At 40.2% G+C, this 18,914-nt stretch overlaps 1 protein-coding gene and 1 pseudogene across 1 annotated transcript in view; both read left to right on the top strand.

Moving 5' to 3' along the window:
• Positions 1-18,914, top strand: part of CAGE1 (cancer antigen 1) — a 54,983-nt gene that overhangs the window by 29,240 nt on the left and 6,829 nt on the right. Inside the window, exons 11-12 of the mRNA XM_012440343.2 lie at positions 582-652; positions 18,000-18,068. Of these exons, the coding sequence (XP_012295766.2) occupies positions 582-652; positions 18,000-18,068 (140 nt within the window). The remainder of the gene's footprint in view (positions 1-581; positions 653-17,999; positions 18,069-18,914) is intronic.
• LOC105708736 (probable inactive 1-aminocyclopropane-1-carboxylate synthase-like protein 2) lies at positions 10,950-13,298 on the top strand (annotated as a pseudogene).

Below are 18,914 nucleotides of genomic sequence, written 5' to 3'. Positions count from 1 at the left end.
TTGTGCCTTTTAAAAACTATGCCAAATATTAATAGAACTTTAGAGCTAAAAAGGGTCTGTGGGATGATGTAGCACATTTATATTGATCCCTTTTACTTCATAATGACATTATAAAACACCCCATTATCCTTTTAGCTGAAAGCTATCAAAGATTGTCGTGTGTGTCTATCCATTCTGCTGTTGGCAATTTAAAATCTGAGTATTGCTACTTCACTTTCAGGATAATTCTAAATCTTGCCAACTTAGTGTTCTAGTTTACCTTATTAAAACGACATTAACTTTAACCAAATAAACTATAACCCTTAGTTAATGAATATAGTACTTATTTGGAAGACAACTGGATTATAGTTGACTCACTACTGTTGTGCATTTTTTGGCACTTCACGTTTTCTGCATGATGAATGGGCATGCTATAATTCTTTTTTTCATATTCCTGATTTCAAAATATAAGGAAGGTATTTTGCCTATTGTGAAACTTTCATTAATAGTCAAATAATTAAACTTCAACTTGTAGTAATAAAAAAGGAAAAAAATTAAAACTCTAGAATGAAAAGTAATTAGTTTAGCTTATTTTTTTCAAGGTTACATCATATGAAGAAATCATTGAATGTGCTGACCAAAGGCTCACAATATCCCACTCCCAGATTGCACAGTAAGTTGAAAAAAAAAAAATGAATCTTTAATTTTGTGAATATTTACTAATATGTTATTCTCTAGATTCTAAATTCTTTTTTTCAGACTCCTAGAAAGAAGAAAAATGTACAGTTTTATGAATTAAGATTGTTCCTTATTAATATAGCTGGACTGTTTAATGTCTGGACTACTTGAACAGTTAAGCAACCAGATTTTCATCTAAGTTTCTCAGAGCTCCTTTGATTTAAAGGGGTGATGAAGGAATTAATAAGAAACATTCAAAAATTTTAGAGGACATTATCATAGTATTCAAGTAAAATCTTGCAGTGCTTAGAATTTACTCACAAAAAGTCATTGAATGCACACCAAATTAAACATATTCATACATATATCAGGAAGGACATAAACTCTCATGAGAATGAGATTCAGCATGAAACACTGCAAAATTTGTGTTTTTAAATTCTGCATTGTTCTTACTTATTCATTATCCTCGTTTCTAATATGCTGGTTCTTCCTTCTTTCCCCCAATTTCATTTATGCTGTGCTGGCTATCGCTGGAGCTTAACAAAAGATCTAATGTTAATATGAGCTTTCTATAAGCCTGACTCACCCAAAATAATTTAAACTGCATGCATTTGTATCTTAGAAAGTTTGCTTTTGGTTTTCACAATTGTTTCTCAGCAGAACAAATGACAAAACAGTTATCTCATTTTTTTCAAACTAATACAGGCAACTTTTAAATTTGAAGAGGAAAGAGGATATTGTATACTCAGGAGATGTAAAATTTGGTTCCTCTTCAGCTTATAACCAAGGAAATTCAGCCAACACTCAATAATCACAAGCTAATGAAATATAAAAATTTAAAAATTGATATTTTAAAAATAATATTGAACTATCATTTTGGTCATAATGCTTTGCCTCAGTTATTTTTATTTTTATTTTTTCAATTTTTAAAAAAATTGTTTTCCATAGGTTATTGGGGTACAGGTGATATTTGGTTAGATAAGTTCTTTAGTGGTAATTTGTGAGATTTTGGTATACTCATCACCCAATCAGTATGCACGCACCTTATTTGTAGTCTTTTATCCCACGTCCCCCATCCATCCTTCACCTCAAGTCCCCAGAGTCCATTGTATCATTCTTTTTTTTCTTTTTAGTTTTTTTTTGAGATAGAATTTTGCTCTGTCACCCAGGCTGGAGTACAGTGGCGTGATCTCAGCTCACTGCAAACTCCACTTCCTGGGTTCAAGCAATTATCTACATCAGCCTCTCCGGTAGCTGGGATTACAGGTGAGTGCCACCATGCCCAGCTAATTTTTGTATTTTTTAGTAGAGGAAGGGTTTCACCATCTTGGCCAGGCTGGTCTTGGTCTCCTGACTCTGTGATCCACCTGCCTCGGCCTCCCAAAGTGCTGGGATTACAGGTGTGAGCCACCGTGCCCGACCCTCATTGTATCATTGTGATGCCTTTGTGTCCTCATAGCTTAGCTCCCACATATCAGTAAGAACATAACGATGTTTGGTTTTTCATTCCTGAGTTACTTTACTTGGAATAATAGTCTCCAGTCTCATCCAGGTCACTGCAAATGTTGTTGATTCACTCCTTTTTATGGCTGACTAGTATACCATCATATATATATGTGTATATATATACCACAGTTTCTTTATCCACTTGTTGATTGGTGGGCATTTGGGTTGGTTCCACGATTTCACAATTGTGAGTTGTGCTGCTATAAATGTGCGTGTGCAAATATCTTTTTCGTATAATGACTTATTTTCCTCTGGGTAGATACCCAGTAGTGGGATTGCTATATCAAATGGTAGTTGTACTTTTAGTGCTTTAAGGAATCTCCACAATGTTTTCCATAGTGGCTGTTCTAGTTAACATTCCCACCAGCAGTGTAGAAGTGTTCCCTGCTCACTGCATCCACGCCAACATCTACCGTTTTTTGATATTTTGATTATGGCCATTCTTGTAGGAGTAAGGCGGTATCACATTGTAGTTTTAATTTGCATTTTCCTAATCAGTAGTGATGTTGAGCATTTTTCATGTTTGTTGTCTATTTATATATCTTCTTTTGAGAATTGTCTATTCATGTCCTCAGCCCGCTTTTTGATGAATTCGTTTATTTTTTTCTTACTGATTTGTTTGAGTTCCTCGTAGATTCTGGATATTAGTCCTTTGTCAGATGTATAGAGTGTGAAGATTTTCTCCCACTCTGGGGATTGTTTGTTGACTCTGCTGACTATTCCTTTTTTCATTCAAATGCTCTTTAGTTTAATTAAGTCCCAACTATTTATCTTTGTTTTTATTGCATTGGCTTTTGGGTTCTTGGTCATGAAATCCTTGCCGCTTAGGCTTCAATGTCTAGAATAGTTTTTCCAATGCTGTCTTCTAGAATTTTTTATAGTTTCAGCTCTTAGATTTAAGTCCTTAATTCATTTTGAGTTGACTTTTATATAAGGTGAGAGATGAAGGTCCAGTTTCATTCTCCTACATGTGGCTAGCCAGTAATCCCAGCATTATTTGTTGGAAAGGGTGTCCTTTCCCCACTTCATGTTTTTGTTTGCTTTGTTGAAGATCAGTTGGCTGTGAGTATTTGTGTTTATTGATGGGTTCTCTATTCTGTTTCATTGGTCTATGTGCCTATTTTTATACTGGTACCATGCTGTTTTGGTGACTATGGTCATAGAGTATAGTTTGAAATCAGGTAGTGTGATCCCTCTGGATTTGTTCTTTTTGCTTAGTCTTGCTTTGATTATGTGGGCTCTTTTTTCACTCCATATGCATTTTAGAATTGTTTTTCTAATTCTGTGAAGAATGATAGTAGTGTTTGATGGGGATTGCATTGAATTTGTAGATTGCTTTTGGCAGTATAGTTATTTTTACAATATTGATTCTGTCCATCCATAAGCATGGAATATGTTTCCATTTGTTTGTGTCATCTATGATTTCTTTCAGCAGTGTTTTGTAGTTTTCCCTGTAGAAGTCTTTCTACTCCTTGGTTAGGTGGTTTCTGTTTGTTTGTTTGTTTTTTGCAGCTATTGTAAAAGGGCTTGAGTTATTGATTTGATTCTCCACTTGGTCACTATTGGTGTATAGAACTACTAATTTGTGTACATTTATCTGGTATCAGAAAACTTGCATATGTTAAACCATCCCTGCATCCCTAGTGTGAAACCCACTTGATCATGGTGGATTATCTTTTTGATATGTTGTTGGATTTAGTTAGCTAGTATTTTGTTAAGGATTTTAGTGTCCATGTTCATCAGGGATATCAGTCTGTAGTTTCCTTTTTTGGTTATGCTCTTTCCTGGTTTGGGTATTAGGGTGATGCTGGCTTCATAGAATGAATTATGGAGGGTTCTCTCTTTCTCTGTCTTGTGGAATAGTGTCAAAAGGATTGGTGCCAATTCTTCTTTGAATATCTAGTAGAATTCTACTGTGAACCCCTCTAGTCCTGGACTTTTTCCATTGGTAATTGTTTAATTACCATTTCAATCTCGCTGCTTGTTATTGGTCTGTTCAGGGTATCTAACTCTTCCTGATTTAAGCCGGGACTGTTGTATTTTTCCAGGAATTTATCCATCTATTCTAGGTTTTCTAGTTTATGTGTGTAAAGGTGTTCATAGTAGCCTCGAATGATCTTTTGTATTTCAGTGATGTCAGTTGTAGTATCTCCTGTTTCATTTCTTAATGAGGTTATTTGGATTTTCTCTCTTCTTTTGTTGGTTAGTGTTGCTAATGGTCTATCAACTTTATCTTTTCAAAACAGCTTTTTGTTTCATTTATCTTTTGTATTTCTTTTTTGTTTCAATTTCATTTAGTTCTGCTCTGATCTTGGTTATTTCCTTTCTTCTGCAGGGTTTGAGTTTGGTTTGTTCTTGTTTCTCTAGTTCCTTCACCTTAGACTGTCAGTTTGTGCTCTTTCAGTCTTTTTGATGTAGGTGTTTCAGGCTATAAACTTTCCTCTTATCGCCGCCTTCACTGTATTCCAGAAGTTTTGATAGGTTCTGTCATTACTGTTGTTCAGTTCAAATAATTTTTAAATTTCCATCTTGATTTCGTTTTTGACCCAATGCTCATTCAGGAGCAGGATATTTAATTTCCATGTATTTGCATGGTTTTGAAGGTTCCTTTTGGAGTTGATTTCCAGTTTTATTCCACTATGGTCTAAGAGAGTGCTTGATATAATTTCAATTTTCTTAAATTTATTGAAGCTCGTTTTATGGCCTATGATATGGTCTGTCTTGGAGAAAGTTCCATGCATTGTTGAATAGAATCTGTATTCTGTGGTTGTTGGATGAAGTGTTCTGTATATATCTGTTAAGTCCATTTGTTCCAAGGTATAGTTTAAATCCGTTGTTTCTTTGTTGACTTTCTGTCCTGAAGACCCATCTTGTGCTGTCAGTGGAGTATTGAAGTTCCCCACTATTACTGTGTTGTTATCTATCTCATTTCTTAGGTCTATTGGTAATTGTTTTATAAATTTGGGAGCTTCAGTGTTAGATGCATATATGTTTAGGATTGTGATATTTTCCTGTTGGACAAGGCCTTTTACCATTATATAATGTCCCTCTTTGTCTCTTTTAACTGCTGTTGCTTTAAAGTGTGTTTTGTCTGATAGAAGAGTAGCTACCCTTACTCACTTTTGGTGTTCATTTGCATGAAATGCTTTTTCCACCCCTTTACTTTTAAGTTTATATGAGTCTTTATGTGTTAGGTGAGTCTCCTGAAGGCAGCAGATAGTTGGTTACTGAGTTCTTTTTTTCTTTCTTTTTATTTTCTTCTTTTGAGACAGAGTTTCACTCATCACCCAGGCTGGAGTGCAACAGCACCATCTTAGCTCACTGCAACTTTGCCTCCCAGGCTCAAGCGATTCTCCTGCCTCAATCTCCTGAGTAGCTGAGATTACAGGCATGCACCACCACACCTGGCTAATTTTGTATTTTTAGTAAAGATGGGTTTTCACTATGTTGACCAGGCTGGTCTTGAACTCCTGACCTCCGGTGATCTACCCGTCTTGACCTCCCAAAGTGCTGGGATTAGAGGCATGAGCCACCGTGCCTGGCTGGTGAGTTCTTACCCATTCTGCAGTTCTGTATCTTTTAAGTAGGGCATTTAGGCCATTTAGATTCAATGATAGTATTGAGATGTGAGGTACCATTGCTTTCATCATGCTATTTGTTGCCTGTGTACCTTGTTTTTTTTTGGTTTTTGTTTTTGCTTTTACATTGTATTTTTGTTTTATAGGTCCTGTGTGATTTATGCTTTAAAGAGGTTCTGTTTTGATGTGTTTCCAGGATTTGTTTCAAGATTTAGGGCTCCTTTTAGCAGTTCTTGTAGTGGTGGCTTGGTAGTGGCAAATTCTCTCAGCATTTATTTATCTGAAAAAGACTGTATCTTTCCTTTATATATGATGCTTAGTTTCACTAGATACAAAATTCCTGGCTGATAATTGTTTTGTTTGAGAAGGCTGAAGATAGGGCCCCAATCCCTTCTAGCTTGTAGGGTTTCTGGTGAGAAATCTGCTGTTAATCTGATAGATTTTCCTTTATAGGTTACCTGGTGTTTTTGTCTCACAGCTCTTAAGATTCTTTCCTTCATCTTAACTTTAGATAACCTGATGACAGTGTGTCTAGGCAATGATCTTTTTGCTGTGAATTTCCCAGGTGTTCTTTGAGCTTCTTGTATTTGGATGTCTAGGTCTCTAGCAAGGCTGGGGAAGTTTTCCTCGATTAGTCCCCCAAATATGTTTTCCATACTTTTAGATTTCTCTTCTTTCTAAGGAACACTAATTATTCTTAGGTTTTATTGACTTCTTTTTTTTTTTTTTTTGAGACAGAGTTTTGCTCTTGTTGCCCAGGCTGGAGTGCAATGGTGCATTCTCGACTCACTGCTGCAGGCTCCGCCTCCTGGGTTCAAGTGATTCTCCTGTCTCAGCCTCCCAAGTAGCTGGGATTACAGGCATGTGCCACCACGTCTGGCTAATTTTTTGTATTTTTAGTAGAGACGGGGTTTCACCATGTTGGTCAGGATGGTCTTGATCTCTTGACCTCGTGATCCACCTGCCTTGGCCTCCCAAAGTGCTGGGACTACAGGTGTGAACCACTGCGCTCGGCCAGGTTTGGTTGACTTCTAAGCCTCCCAGACTTCTTGGAGGCTTTGTTCATATTTTCTTATTCTATTTTCTTTGTCTTTGTTGGATTGGGTTACTTCAAAGACCTTGTCTTCTAGCTCTGAATTTCTTTCTTCTACTTGTTCAATTCTATTGCTGAGACTTCCCAGAGCATTTTGCATTTCTCTAAGTGTGTCCAATGTTTCCTGAAGGTTTTCTTGTTTTCTTTAAGCTATCTATTTCCTTGAATATTTCTCCCTTCACTTCTTTTTTCATTTTTTTGGATTTCCTTGCATTGGGCTTCACCTTTCTCTGGTGCCTCCCTGATTAGCTTAATAACTAAACTCCTGAATTCTTTTTCAGATAAATCAGGGATTTCTTCTTGATTTGGATCCACTGCTGGTGAGCTAGTGTGATTTTTTTGGGAATGTTAAAGACTCTTGTTTTGTCATATTACTAGAATTGGTTTTCTGGTTCTTTCTCATTTGGGTAGCCTCTGTCAGAGGGAAGGTCTAGGGCTGAAGGCTGTTGTTCAGATTCTTTTGTCCCACAGGGTGTTCCCTTGATATAATACTCTCCCCCTTTTCCTATGGATGTGGCTTCCTATGGGCCAAACTGCAGTGATTGTTATCTCTCTTCTGGGTCTAGCCACCCAGCAAGTCTACCTGGCTCCAGGCTAGTACTGGGGGTTATCTGCGCAGACTCTTGTGATGTGAACTGTCTGTGGATATCAGCACCTGTTCTAATGGAGGTGGCAGTGGGGTGAAATGGACTCTGTGAGGGTTCTTAGCTTTGGTGGTTTCATGTTTTATTTTTGTGCTGGTGGCCTCCTGCAAGGAGGTGACACTTTCCAGACAACATCAGCTGTAGTTGCGTGGAGAGGAACCCATGATGGGCAGGGCCTTAGAACTCTCAAGAATATATGCCCTTTCTCTTCAGCTACCAGGGTGGATAGGGAAGGCCCATCAGGTGGGGGCAGGGCTAGGCATGTCTGAGCTCAGACTCTCCCTGGGTGGGTCTGTCTGCAGCTGCTGTGGGGGATGGAGGTAAGAGTCTTAGGTCACTGGAGTTGTGTACCTGGGAGGATTATGGCTGCTTCTGCTGAGTCATGCAAGTTGTCAGGGAAGTGGGGGAAAGCCGCAGTCACAGGCCTCACCCAGCTCCCACACAATCCAAAGAGCTTGTCTCACTCTCACCACGCCACCTCTAACAGCCCCAAGTCTGTTTCCAGGCAGTGGGTGAGCAGGGCTTGAAAACTTACCCCAGGCTACTTGCCTCCCAGCTGTGAAAGAACAGGGCTTTGGTTCTTTTCCTGCCTGTGGAGTCTGCAAACCAGATTCCTGCCTTCCCCCAAGTTCTGGCCTAGAGGCTTCTTGCTCAACTCAAATTTTTACCAACTTCAGTTGGAGACTTCCTTCTCCCTGTGGCGTTCCCCGCCCCTCAAGCCTCTGGCTGCCCTCCCAAAGGGTTCCTGTGGTGCCAGGTAGAAATGGCCTGCTTGGGGGCCCAGCAAGCTCTTAAGGCCTTTCCCGCTGCTTCCTCTTCCCCTGTGTTTCACTCGGCTCTCTAAATTGACTCAGCTGCAGGTGAGGTCAGAAACTTCTCTCGCAAACTAGACCTTCATTTTCTTCAGTGGGGGTGTGTGTTCGGGAGAGGAGGGTCTCCCTTTCCCACTTCCGTAGTTTGATTACTCAGTATTTGGGGTGTCTCCTGGCTCCTGCAGGAGCAGTCCGCTTCCTTCAGAGGGTCTGTGGGTGCTCTCAGGATTCCTGATTTATTCTTGCAGTCATTCTGGAGCTAAAATTCATGATGTGAGCCTCCACACACTGCTCTGTCAGTCCTAGTTGGAGTTGCAATCTAGTCCTGCCTCCCATCCACCATGATGATTGCCCCAGTTGTTTTTAAATTAAAAAATTATTATGTTCCGCAGGGCTTGGGTGGAAAGAAAAAACATTTTTTAAGTATATTTCAGTTGAGTGGTTGATCCAATTTGTGTTGAAGAAGAGACCATGGGCTTCAGACATCTGAATTCTATAGGCTTTATCATAAGCATTGTCAACTGTGGCTGCTTATTAGAATTTCCTTCCTTCCTTCCTTCCTTTTTTTCTTTCATTTCTTTTTCTTTCTTTCCTTCTTTTCTTTTCTTTTCTTTTCTTTCTTTTAAGACAGAGTCTTGCTCTGTTGCCCCAGCTGGAGTTCATTGGCACAATCTCAGCCTCCCAGGCTCAAGTGATTCTCCTGCCTCAGCCTCCTGAGTAGCTGGGACCACAGGCATGTGCTACCACACCTGGCTTTTTTTTTTTTTTTTTAAGACAGGGTTTTGCATCGTTGGCCAGGTTGGTCTTGAACTCCTGGCCTCAAGTGATCCACTCGCCTCAGCCTCCCAAAGTGCTGAGATTACATGTGTGAACCACTGCGCCGGCCAACTTTTTTGTTTTTTGAGACAGGGTCTGGCTCTGTTGCCCAGGCTAGAGTACAGTGGCACAATCTTGGCTCACTGTAACCTCCATCTCCTGAGCTCAAGTGATGCTCTCACCTCAGCCTTGCAAGTGGTTGGGACTACATGCATGCACAAGCATGCTTTTTTTTGTTTTGTTTTGTTTTGTTTTCTTTTTTTTTAGAAATGGAATCTCTCTGTGTTACCTAGGCTGGTCTTGAACTCGTGGACTCAATCCTACCATCGTGGCATCCCAAAGTGCTGGTATTACAGGCGTGAGCCACTGCGTCTGGCCCTGATTTACTTTATAAAAAATCAAATCTAGTCTGTTATATCCATGAAGGACAGTATTTTTGTTCAATTATAGTGAATTAGCTTTACTCTCATTAAAAGGTATACACTGCTTCAAAAATTATCAGGTTGCTCTGCCTATGGAGGAGCCATTCTTTTATTCCTTTACTTTCTTGATAAACTTGCTTTCACTTTACAGATTCACCTAAAATTTTAAAAAATCATCAAATACACACATCATCAGAACAATGTTCTTTTAAATTGATGCTAGTCTATTGATTCTGCTAAAATTTAATAGAGTTTGAGGTATTGTTCTTCAAATGCATTCATAGGCTATACTATAATTTTTCAATTCATAGACCTTGGACTTTAGAAACAGCTATTTACTACAAAAGCTATTAGTGACATTTTATTTTTCTAAAAGACTAAAAGAAAACTGCTTGGTGGAGTCCACTCTGTATATGCAGCCAGAGTGATCTTTCTGAAATATAAATATGAGTATGCCATTTCGTATCTTAAAAAACTTTGATGATTTTCCATCACCTTAGGTAAAAGCAAAAAATCCTCAACATGACCTACAGTTTTCTTCATGATCAAGCTCCTCCCTGCCTCTCTGATCTCATCTTACCATTCCCTGACTTGCTTTTGCCACACTCGAGATATTATACTTTTTCAAATGTACCATATCCCTTTTGCCTCCAGGTTTTAGCATGTTGCTCTGCCTGGAATGCTCAGGCTGTTTTCACCCCCTTTATCTTGAACCATCTTCACATCTGCTGAAATGTCATTTCCTTGGAGATGCATTCACTGTCCTCTGAGTCTGAGTCAATAGCTTTTCCGCAATACTAGAGATTTGAGTAGCCATGCATCTCTTGTTCACGAATACCACTTTCTCTCTAACGCTAATGTCCAGATCTGTCTGTTTCAGATGTAGAAGTCCCTGCTCTAAACATTTCTGGTTCTGGAACACCTTCCTACAAAATTTGAGACTTGTTCTTTCTATCTTAGTCCCCATCACAGCCATTACATCATTCTGGTGAGAGGTGGATCTTTTCATACAGATGTCCCAGTTCTTTTCCTGTCCTGGACTCCCATTTTATCAAGCCCTGCTACCTTGTTATTCAAGGTGATCATCTATTCCATTCCTCCCCATTGTGTGATCTCTGATCATAATCTATAGTTTTGAAGTCACTCATCGAAGTCTTCCACATTAACTTATTTACTATTCACTATCCACAGAGTGCCAACAGAGTCCTAGAAGAATACTTCCAGTGCCATATCTCCTACAGGCAACACTGAATTCATAAATGACAGCTCACTGCCCTGTCATAGCAACTGTGATTTCTCCTCACATGAAAGCCCTGTAAATGCTTTTCCATGCAAAACCATATCAAAAATCACAGAAAATTTCAGAGTGTAAATCCACAAGTTTTCTTTCTAAGTTTCATTCTAGGTTGCGTAAAGGATGATCAAAAAGTTTGATTGGATTGAACATTCTTTAAAAAAATCTATGCAATTTTATACCTTGATTACAGAGAATAAGGTGAACATTTGTTTACCCCTAAAACTTGTAAACCCCACAAAAAGCTGCATTTCAGTATATAGTAAAATAATATTAGTACTGCCCTTATTTATAGTCACAATCCCATTTTATTTCTTTGACTTCTTTTTCTTGTTTAATGAAAAAGCGTTGGCATAGATACAGCCAAATGATCTTCAATAAAGCAAACAAAAACATAAAGTGGGGAAAGGTCACCCTGTTCAACAAATGGTGCTGAGATAATTGGCAAGTCACATTTAGAAAAATGAAACTGGATCCTCGTCTCTCACCTTATACAAAAATCAACTCAAGATGATCAAGGACTTAAATCTAAGACCTGAAACCATAACGATCCTGGAAGATAACATGGGAAAAACCCTTCTAGACATTGGCTTAGGCAAAGACTTCGCGACCAAGAACCCAAAAACAAATGCAACAGAAACAATGATAAACACATTGAGTGAGGAGGGGGGCAGTAGAGCAGGTCCCTGAGCGCTGACAGTCAAGGACAGTTTCCTCAGTCAGGTTTTAGGCTGGAGAGAAGATGAGTGAAAACAGACAGAGGTGCCAGCCAGCCTGCGGAGGCCAGTAGAGACACCTGGAATATGAGTCATCAGTCAGACACCCTTCCTGTGCCCTCTGGCCAGATGAGAGGCCAGGTCCTCCTAGACCAGAGCATCCATACCTAGCTGTTGGCGATGATGCTGCACTTGCACTTGATGCAGCTGACGAGCAGGCAGGGCCTGCCGCTGGAAGAACAGAAGCACACACAGGCCATCCGTGAGCAGGAAGCCCTTCTGGGTCACTTAATGTGCCAGATGATCAACCCCCCTATAGTCTAGGGCCACGAGTGGCCTGGAACTCCAAGTGCCTCTTCCTTCCCAGGACTCTAGGGGCGATGTCAGATATGGGCAGGGGGCCCAATTGTTGGGGCAGTCTGATCCAGTTCCCCAACTGAGTGATTATGAAGCTGTCTTTGTCAGCCGTGACCTATCCAACTGTGGGATTAACATCTCTGTCTTCTATCAGTCGAGCTTCCAGGACTACAGTGCCTACCAAAAAGACAGCTATCATAAGGACAAGAACACCTCGGGCTTCATTAACCTTGGCACCAGTGAGAACAAGCTCTGCATTCATCTGACGACTGAAAGATTACAAGAAAGTGACATGAACTGCATTGAGGACGTCTTGCTACAGTACCCTGATTGGAGAGGGCAGCCGTTCCTGCGAGAGGACGTGGCCCAGTTCCTGACCTGCTACTGCAAGGCACCTGGCTGACTTGATCCAGAAAAATGTGGTGGTTCTAAATGGCTGCTGCTCTGTCTTCTTGCCCTCGCCATGGTTCTGTGTGATCCAGGCGAGGCCTTCCTGGTCCCTGCCCCCTTCTATAGTGGCTCTGACTTTAGCTCCTGCCTGTACATGAAGGTTGAGTTGATTCCTGTCCACCTGGAGAGTGAGATCACTGTTACAAACACCCATCCTTTCCAGCTCACTGTGAACAAGTTAGAGGAAGCCCTGCTTGAAGCTAGGCTTGAGCAGAAAAAGGTCCAAGGCCTTGTACTAATCAACCTTCAGAATCCTGTGGGTGACATCTACTCTCCAAACTTGCTGATGGAATACCTGGAATTTGCCAAGAGGTATCATCTACATGTGATCATAGATGAGATTTACATGCTCTCTGTGTTTGATGAATCCATCACATTCCACAGTGTCCTGAGCATGAAAACTTTGCTTGATCACAATAGGACCCATGTGATCTGGGGTGCCAGTAAGGATTTTGGCATCTCTGGCTTCCTGTTTGGTGCTCTGTACACCCGCAGCAAGGAGGTGGCCTCTGCTGTGAGCACCTTCGGCTACCTCCACAGTATATCTGGCATCGCCCAGCACAAACTGTGTCAACTGCTCCGGAACACAGAATGGGTTGACAAAGTGTACCTGCCCACCAATCGCTACCAGCTCTAGGAAGCTCACAAGTACATCACTGCCAAGCTGAAGGCACTGAGGATCCCCTTTCACAACTGCAGCTCTGGCCTCTATGGCTGGATCAACTTGAAAAAGTACCTGGATCCCTGTACATCTGAAGAAGAACAGCTCCTCTCACAAGCTGCTGTTATCCTCTGGCAAAGCTTACATGCATAAGGAGCCAGGCCGGTTCCACCGCATCTTTGCAGATGAGTTCCCCCGAATAAAACTGGCTGTGCATCAGTTCCGTAATGTGCTGCAGGAGCAGAAGCGGGCTTTGGTAGTGAAGCAGTTGGAGGATGTGTTGAGGGAGTAGATCGTCTGCCTTGCAACCAGCAACTCCAGCGTGTCACTTGCTCAGGGACCCCCTAATGTCAGCCTCTGGTTCAGAAGGCTGGGGTGTCTTTGTGTCAGTGCTGCAACTGAGAAAATGGTGGGCTCCTCCAGGAAGATCTCATCTGACCCAGTCATCACCCTCCTTAAGTGGGGTGCCTGCTGTCTTTGGAAGCTTTGCATCTTTTTAGTCTTTGTTAGCCATTGTATATGCAAAATGTTTTTACTAGGGTTGGGGTGGGAAGGCCTGGAGGCACCAAGAGAAATAAAGGAAGCTCTCTGGGCCCCTATTTAGATGGTTTATTTTTATATTCAATATCTAATAAATTATATATTTTCTTTCTAAAAATCTGATAAATAGGTGGAACTTAATTAAACTAAAAAGTTTCTGCACAGCAAAGGAAATAATCAGCAAAGTAAACGGAAAACCCACAGAGTGGGAGGAAAGCTTCACGGTCAATACATCTGACAAAGGACTAATATCCAGAATCTACAAGGAATTCAAACAAATTAACAAGAAAGAAACCAGTCCCATCAAAAAGTGGGCTAAGGACATGAATAGACAGTTCTCAAAAGAAGACATGCAAATGTCTAACAAACACATGAAAAAATGCTCAACATCACTAATGATCAGGGAATTGCAAATCACAACCACAATGTGATGCCCATCAATCAATGAGTGGATAAAGAAATTGTGGTATATATATACCACAGAATACTATTCAGCCATAAAAAGGAATGAAATAATGGCATTCACAGCAACCTGAATGGAACTGGAGACCATTATTCTAAGTGAAGTAACTCAGGAATGGAAAACCAAACATCGTATGTTCTCACTTATAAGTGGGAGCTAAGCTATGAGGACTCAAACGCATAAAAATGATACGATGGACTTTGGGGGCTTGGGGGAAGGGTGGGAGGGGGTGAGGGATAAAAGACTACGTATTGGGTATAGTTGTATACTGCTTGAGTGATGAGTACACCAAAATCTCACAAATCACTACTAAAGAACTTATGTAACCAAACACCATCTGTTCCCCAAAAACCTATGGAAATAAAAAAATAAAGAAAAGTAAAGAACAAGTATTGGCATAAGAAAAATTTAGGTAAAAATAAATGGCAAATCCATGTTCTAATCCCTGGAATCTGTGAATGTTACCTTAAATGGCAAAAAAAGGGCCAGCTTTATGTGTAATAACAATTGTATCCATCAATGTTAGTTAGCATATTAAAAACACTAAAAAAGAAAAAGCATATGATAATTTCTATAGATAGGAAAACTGTTTGACAAAATCCAACATTATTCTTGATGAAAAAATCTAAACAACCTAGGAACAGAAAAGAACTTTCTCAATAAGGACAAAGAGCACCTACAAAAAGCCTACCAACCTTATACTTACTGATGAAAGACTAAATGCTTTCTCATAATCAGGAACAAGACATTTCAGTAAATTCACATTGTACTGGAAATTCTGTCTAGGACAGTCAGGCAAGAAAAAGAAATAAAACTCATCCAGACTGCACATGAAGCAAAAAATGAATTTATTCACAGACACATGATTGTCTATGTAGAGAATCTGATGGAATCTACAAAAAAGTTCCTAGGACTATTAAGATAAGCAAGGTTGCAGGATCCAATATCAATATGTAAAAGTCCACTGTATTTGTATATACTAGCAACAGACAATCAGAAATAAAAAAAAATTTCTGATAGCACCAAAAATATGAACTACATAAGGATAAATTTGGCAAAAGTATGTAAAAGACTTGTACACTAAATATTAAAAAACACCATTGAGAGAAATTAAGAAGAGTTAAATTAATGGAGAGGTATATCTCTTTCATTGGTCAATTTTGTTTTTTCCCCCAAGTTCATTTATTGATTCAGTGCAATTCCAATTTTAAATATTTTTTAGAACTTAACAAGCTGATTCTAAACTCATACAGAAATTCAAAAGGCATAGAATAGCCAAAAGAACTCTGATAAAGGAGGATAAAATGGGAGAGAAAGTCTGATTCTTAGACTTTTTATAGAGCAACAATAATCAAAATAGTGTAGCATTGGTGTAAAATATAAAAATCAATGGAACAGAGCAGGCAGTACAGACATGGACCCACATGTATATGGACAAGTGATTTTTGGCCAAGTTTCAAAGGCAACAAGGTGGAAGAAGGATAGCCTTCTCAACTAATGGTGCTGAAATCATTACCCATTTCCAAAAAAAATTAACTTTGCTTTATACACTCCACCACATACAGAGTAAATGCAAAATGGATAATATACCCAAAGATAAAGGCTAAAACCATAAAACACCTAGCAGAAAACATGAGAAAATTTCTATGACTTCGGGTTAGGCAACAATTTCTTAGACATGTCACTAAAAGCATGATTCATTAGAAAAGATTTTGATAAATTCGACTTCATCAAAATTTAAAACTGCTCTTTTGTTTGTTTGTTTTTGAGACAAAGTCTCATTCTGTCACCCAGGCTGGAGTGCAGTGGCGCAATCTCGACTCACTGCAACCTCCACCTCCTGGGTTCAAGTGATTCTCCTGCCTCAGCCTCCTGAGTAGCTGGGACTGCAGGCACCTGCCACCATGCCCAGCTAATTTTTGTATTTTTAGTAGAGACGGGGTTTCAGCATATTGGTAAGGCTGGTCTTGAACTCCTGACCTTGTGATCTGCCTGCCTCAGCCTCCTAAAGTGCTGGGATTACAGGCATGAGGCACCGCGCCCGGCCAAGAGTATAGGTTTCAAAATGACAATCTGCAAGTTACATTCTGGGGCATATGTGTTTTGTCCATATAATATTTAAAATATTTTTGAAATTAATTGCCAAAATTGAAAAGGGAAGATATTTTGTAAAAATCTAGATTTCTATCTCATCTTTAAAAACAAGAGTAGGCTGGACATGGTGGCTAATGCCTACAATACCAGCACTTTGGGAGGCTGAGGCTGGAAGATAGCTTGAAGCCAGGAGTTCAAGACCAGCCTGGGCAACATAGTGAGACCCCCATCTCTACAAAGTATTAAAACAATTAATCAGGTGTGGTGGCATGCACCTACAGTCCTAGCTACTCAGGAGGCTGAGATGAGAGGATTGCTTCAGCCCAGGAGTTCGAGGCTGCAGTGAGCTGTGATCGCACCACTACACTCCAGCCTGAGTGACAGAGTAAGACTCTTGTCTCTAAATAATAAAAATTTAAAAACTAAATAAAACAAGAAGATCTGATATCATGGTTGCAGCATTCTCACATGGCAACATTTGTCAAGAGCTAAGTAGCAACTTCTTTTAGGCAGGGCCTAGGGGTGTATGCTCTTTGGTTTGTCTGAATCACCATTCAGCTGGCTTCACTCATTTCACATACCTCGCTGACCCTTCTATAGACATTTGAGTTGAGACCTCTGCAGTAGAATTTCATCTCCTCTCAGGGTCTGTTTATCCCCTACAGTAGGCTAAGGAATGGCCCCAAAGATAGCCAAGTCCTAATCACTAGAACCTGTGACTATTACCTTGCATAGCAAAAGAGCCTTGCAGATGTGATTACATCCTGAGTTTCAGAGATTATTCTGGATTACCTGAGTGGGCCCTAAATGAAATCACAAGTCTCCTTGTAAGAGGAGGGGTCAGAGAGAGAGTTGATGACAGAAGATGAAGAGTCAATCTGACAGTGGAAACTGGGAGAAAAGGTGGTGTGATGTGGGGCCGTGAGCCCCCTCAGAAATGAGGACAGCCTCCAGATGCTGGATGAGGCCAGGCAAAGGATTCTCCTCTTAAGTTTCCAGAGGCTACACCTCCCTGCCAACACCTTGATTTCAGTCTGGTGAAACTGATTTTGGACTTCTGACCTCCAGAAGAAAATAAATGTGGTGTTTTAAGCCACAGAATTTGTGTTGATTTGTTGCAGCAGCCACAGGAGGCTCATACGACCTCCCTGGATGGAAAAATGGGTTTGTGATGGTCCTGTAACGCTATCACACATTTTCCCATGTTAAGCTGTTCCTAGCTCAGGGTTTTTTGGTTTTTTCTTTTTTCTTTTTTTTTTTTTTGAGACAGAGTGTGGCTCTGTCGTAGGCTGGAGTGCAGTGGCACAATCTTGGCTCACTGCAACTTCCATCTCCTGGGCTCAAGCAATCCTCCCACCTCAGCCCCAAAAGTAGCTGGTATCACAGGCATGCACCACCACGCCTGGCTAATTTTGTATTTTTAGTAGAGACGGAGTTTCTCTATGTTGGTCAGGCTGGTCTGAAATCCCAACCTCAGGTGACCCACCTGACTCGGCCTCCCAAAGTGCTGGGATTACAGTTGTGAGCCACTGCTCCCAGCCCAGGAGTTTCATTTTTAACGTGTAACCCCTAGGATCATGTTGGATCTATTCATACAGAGGGATCAGTCTGAGTAAACCACTGTGTAAGCAAATGGGAGAATATCTGAACACTGCTTTATATCTGCTACTGTCTACTTTCCTTCTTCACCACTGGAACCTGTAAAGGGAAAAACTGATAAAATAATTTTGAGTTGCTAGGAAAGAATCCCAAGTTTCTATATGGTTAGGTAGTTAGATACTGTATAGATAATTAGATTACTTATTTTTATCTACTCAAATCCTCCAGTGAATCTAACAAAATATTGGTCTAGAAAAATCAATTTTAGTCATAAAATTCACTTGTTTCTTCTTTCAGTTTGGAAGAGAGAAATAAACATTTAGAGGATTTAATTAGAAAGCCCAGAGGAAAAGCCAGAAAACAAAGGTAAGTTTTCCTCTCTTTTTAAAATTAATAATGTCTTTAAAATATAAATAATACGGCTGGGCTCAGAGGCTCGCACCTGTAATTTCAGCACTTTGGGAAGCCAAAGTGGGTGGATCACCTGAGGTCAGGAGTTTGAGACCAACCTGGCCAACATGGCGAAAACCCTGTCTCTACTAAAAATACAAAAATTAGCCGGGCATAGTGGCTTGTGCCTGTAATCCCAGCTACTGCTTGGGCTGAGGCAGGAGGATCACTTGAACCTGGGAGACTGAGGTTGCAGTGATCTGAGGTTGTGCCACTGCACTCCAGCCTGGGCAACAGAGTGAGACTCTATCTCAAAAAAAAAAAAAAAAAAAAAAAAATATATATATATATATATATAGAGAGAGAGAGAGAGAGAGAGAGAGAGAGAGAGAAAGAGAGAGAGAGAGAGAGACTTTTTTAAAAAGCAAACCCTTTTTCTTATCTCAATTTAAGGTAAACAAGATAAATTATATGAAAGTGCTTCATGTTTTGCCTATCATAAAGTAGTTGCTTGATTAACGTTTTTTGTAGAATCTGAAATGGAAAGCCTGATTCCCTGCTCTCATGGAATGTACAGTCACCCTAAGGAAGAAACTATAAAGATTATGAGCTAAGATTTTTGTCTGCAACAAAACTACTTGCCCTGCTCTGTATTTTATGACCAGATTTTCTTACACACTAACATTAAGACTTGCAGTCTGCTAGTTTAGAAGAAGGTCAATATCTGACGCTACAAGGTGTAGGCACAAACCCTGTGGGGTTGATTAAGAACATAGCAATATGGGCAGGGTGCGGTGGCTCATGCCTGTAAACCTAGCACTT

The sequence above is a fragment of the Aotus nancymaae genome, unplaced genomic scaffold, assembly GCF_030222135.1.
Source record: "Aotus nancymaae isolate 86718 unplaced genomic scaffold, 86718_ANA_hifiasm-v0.15.2.pri h1tg000051l, whole genome shotgun sequence".
Taxonomy (NCBI): domain Eukaryota; kingdom Metazoa; phylum Chordata; class Mammalia; order Primates; family Aotidae; genus Aotus; species Aotus nancymaae.
This window is presented reverse-complemented; position numbering and strand designations above follow the sequence as displayed.